Source organism: Oppia nitens, unplaced genomic scaffold (assembly GCF_028296485.1).
Source record: "Oppia nitens isolate AA-2021 unplaced genomic scaffold, nextdenovo-longstitch-racon4-pilon3 scaffold10_pilon_pilon_pilon, whole genome shotgun sequence".
In the NCBI taxonomy this organism is placed as follows: domain Eukaryota; kingdom Metazoa; phylum Arthropoda; class Arachnida; order Sarcoptiformes; family Oppiidae; genus Oppia; species Oppia nitens.
The window spans coordinates 2,907,622-2,910,727 of NW_026533189.1; the positions used below are offsets into that span (position 1 = coordinate 2,907,622).

At 35.3% G+C, this 3,106-nt stretch overlaps 1 protein-coding gene across 1 annotated transcript; it reads left to right on the plus strand.

Annotated features, from left to right (window-relative positions):
• LOC128965693 (chromosomal serine/threonine-protein kinase JIL-1-like) lies at positions 1-2,754 on the plus strand. The gene is made up of 3 exons (XM_054312443.1): positions 1-1,236; positions 1,657-2,092; positions 2,155-2,754. The coding sequence occupies exons 1-3, from the start codon at positions 128-130 to the stop codon at positions 2,752-2,754; spliced, it is 2,145 nt and encodes a 714-aa protein (XP_054168418.1). The 5' UTR covers positions 1-127.
• Positions 2,755-3,106: the final 352 nt, after the last annotated feature.

Below are 3,106 nucleotides of genomic sequence, written 5' to 3' on the forward strand. Positions count from 1 at the left end.
TTTGTCGTTAGTTTTTGTGTTATATGATATAAAACTGTATTTGACTGAATTGATTGCCAATAAACAACTGATCATTGATTTTCTTGGTTTAGACAGTCGTCCGCTTTCTATCACCAAAAATAAATCAATGGGTAATAACATGTGTTACTACTTGTGCTGTTGTTATTGTTGCTGTTGTCGGCAAAAGTATAACAAAAAGGACAGATATCAAGAAAAAAGACGAACACTTAAGGTATTGAGTAAAATAGCAAAAGATCATAAACAGAGACAACTCGGGTCGGACCCAATCAAACTGAAACTCAGAGATATGGGAGAGTTCTATGAAATACCGACTAAACAGTATAAAACAGCTGACGATGTTATAGCTATGAAAGGCTATCGACAGGACAGGGAGTTGGGTTCCGGTAAATATGGGACTGTCTTTCTAATGATACACATCAACAGTGGAGAACAGTTGGCCTGTAAAGTGTTGGTATTAGACGATAGGATGAGAAGTAAAGGCGATAGACATAAGCTGACCAAAGATATCAAATACGAATTGTTTGCATTGGAAAGACTACGGCACCCGTATGTCGTCAAACTAGTCACCCATTTTAATGTTGACAACACTGCCGACCGGTTGACCACTTTTTACATTGTTATGCAGTACGCAGTCGGCGGTACACTCAACGAACGTAACCATCAGTCGGGACCGTTTGATGAAGACCTGTGTCGGACATGGTTTGGCCAAATGCTGTCGGCATTGGTTTACATGCATTCGCGTAATATCGCCCACCGAGACATCAAACCCCAGAACATACTGTTAGATGTTTCCGATGATATACTGATCAGTGATTTCGGATTGAGTCGTGTTGTCTACAGACAGGGCGCACATTTGGAGTCGAAAACGTTTTGCGGAACGGCATCCTATATGGCACCCGAACTATTGAACATTAAAGTCATAAAACAACAACAAATACTGTACGGTGAAGACAAACAAACAAAACCCGGATATAATGCTAAACTTGTGGACGTCTGGGCACTGGGAGTCGTACTTTACAATCTGTTTACTAAACAGTTTCCATACTATTCAGCCCGACATAAACACTGGTCACAAGCGCTGACCGAAATGCAATCAAAACAATATCGGTTTAGCAGTCAATTCAAACCGTCAGCCGATTTGGTGGACATCATTGACCAGATGTTGGAACCAAATCCCAAACGCAGACCCGATATGCTGTCACTGACACAACACAAGTGGATAGCAATTAAATACAATGACATCCAAAATAATATTAAAAATCAGTTAATTAAGAAAAAGTGATGACAAATATATGTATTAAAAAAAGAGAAGTTATACTGGATATTATTTATACATTTTATGTATTAAAAACTACAGTAATATTTTAAACAAAAAAAAATATACAGTATTAATAACTAATTATTTTTGTTAATTTATTTGTTAACTTTATAAAAACAACTAAAGTAATTTTATTATAATATTTTGTAACATTGTTTTGATTAGCATTGATTTGTATAATATTTAATAAGTAAATATCAAAGTCCTATATATTTTGATATTAATTTTTTTTTGAATAAAAAAAAATAATAATAAAAATATTTAACTTAATTGTTGCGTCATTTGCTGTAAACTAATTGTCTGCCAATAACTTTGAGAGATATGTTTCTACAACAAGAGGATGAGGAACAGGTATTACAGTATAATAATAATAATAATAATAATAATGTGATAAATATAGATCAAAAACAACAGGAAAGTGATAGACAAGTGTTACCCGAACTTTCTGTAGAGGCCAGGGATGTACTGATCAGCGAAGGTATTGAACTCATCGACTATATTGCCAGAGATGTCAACTGTGTTGTAGTGAAAGGCCTGATGAAGTTGACCACCATTGCAGCCGATATCGATGTCGACAACAATTACAACAATAACATCGACGTCGCCGTTAAGGTCACTGATCTTCACGAACAGAGTCCAGAAATACGGGACGTTTACATACCCCGAGAGATCAGTATTGTCGAGTCGGTAGATCACCAGTATATCATCAAAACCTATAAAGTGGTCAAACATAGCGACCGTTTTATATTCATTGTCAGCGAATTGGCCGAAAATGATCTGATGGATGTCATTATTGAACAAAACAAAAAAACAAGTTTTTGGAGGAAACGGTAATCAAAGAGTGGTTCAAACAGATTGTCGAAGCTGTCGACTATTTGCACGGTATAGGTGTAGCCCATCGGGACATCAAACCGGACAACGTGTTGGTCAAGAATCGTCAAATGAAATTATGTGACTTTGGTTTAGCTCAACGATTCGGTCGACAGGAAATGTGTCGATCGGTTTTCGGTACTGCCGAATACAAGGCTCCCGAAATGTTTGCCATTAGTACAGAAAACGACGGCTCAAATGCTGATCAAATACCGAAGCCGTTTGACCCGTTTGTTGCCGACTGTTTCAGTTTAGGTGTCCTATTGTTTGTGATGATAACCCTGAAGTTTCCGTTTCAAGTGTCGGATGTACTTCGCCGGGAGGACACCAATAATGAAGCCATGGCTGAGGCCAGGCATGACTTATTGAAACAGATTAACGAAAAACATTGGCTGACTATTGTTGTAACTGATGATACAGAGGACAGATATCGTATTAACGACAGCGATCTGCTTAGTCTACTTCATCAGCTGATGAATCCCTGTCCCGATGAACGCATCCGCAGCCGTCAAATACTAACACATCCCTGGTTTCTACATAATTGATATCATAGTTTTTGATGTCGGATATGTATGTCTGTGTTTTTTGCAGTATTATTATTATAGTATAAGCGCTTATTATGAAGTTTTAAATAAATTTATATACTATTGTAAAATATGTAATATATATTATATAAGATACTAAATATTTTTTTATTACAACTATCATTGTTATTTACTATTTTGTAAATATTTCTAATTACTGGTAATTTTAAAATTACAGTTTGACCTAAAATTGTATAATTAATTAATACAGTACCGGTAAGTTTTTAAAAAAAACTTTTATCTAATTAATGATCAATATAAATATCAGTAAATATAATTATTGATAAAAAATAGTATATAAATTTTTTTTATA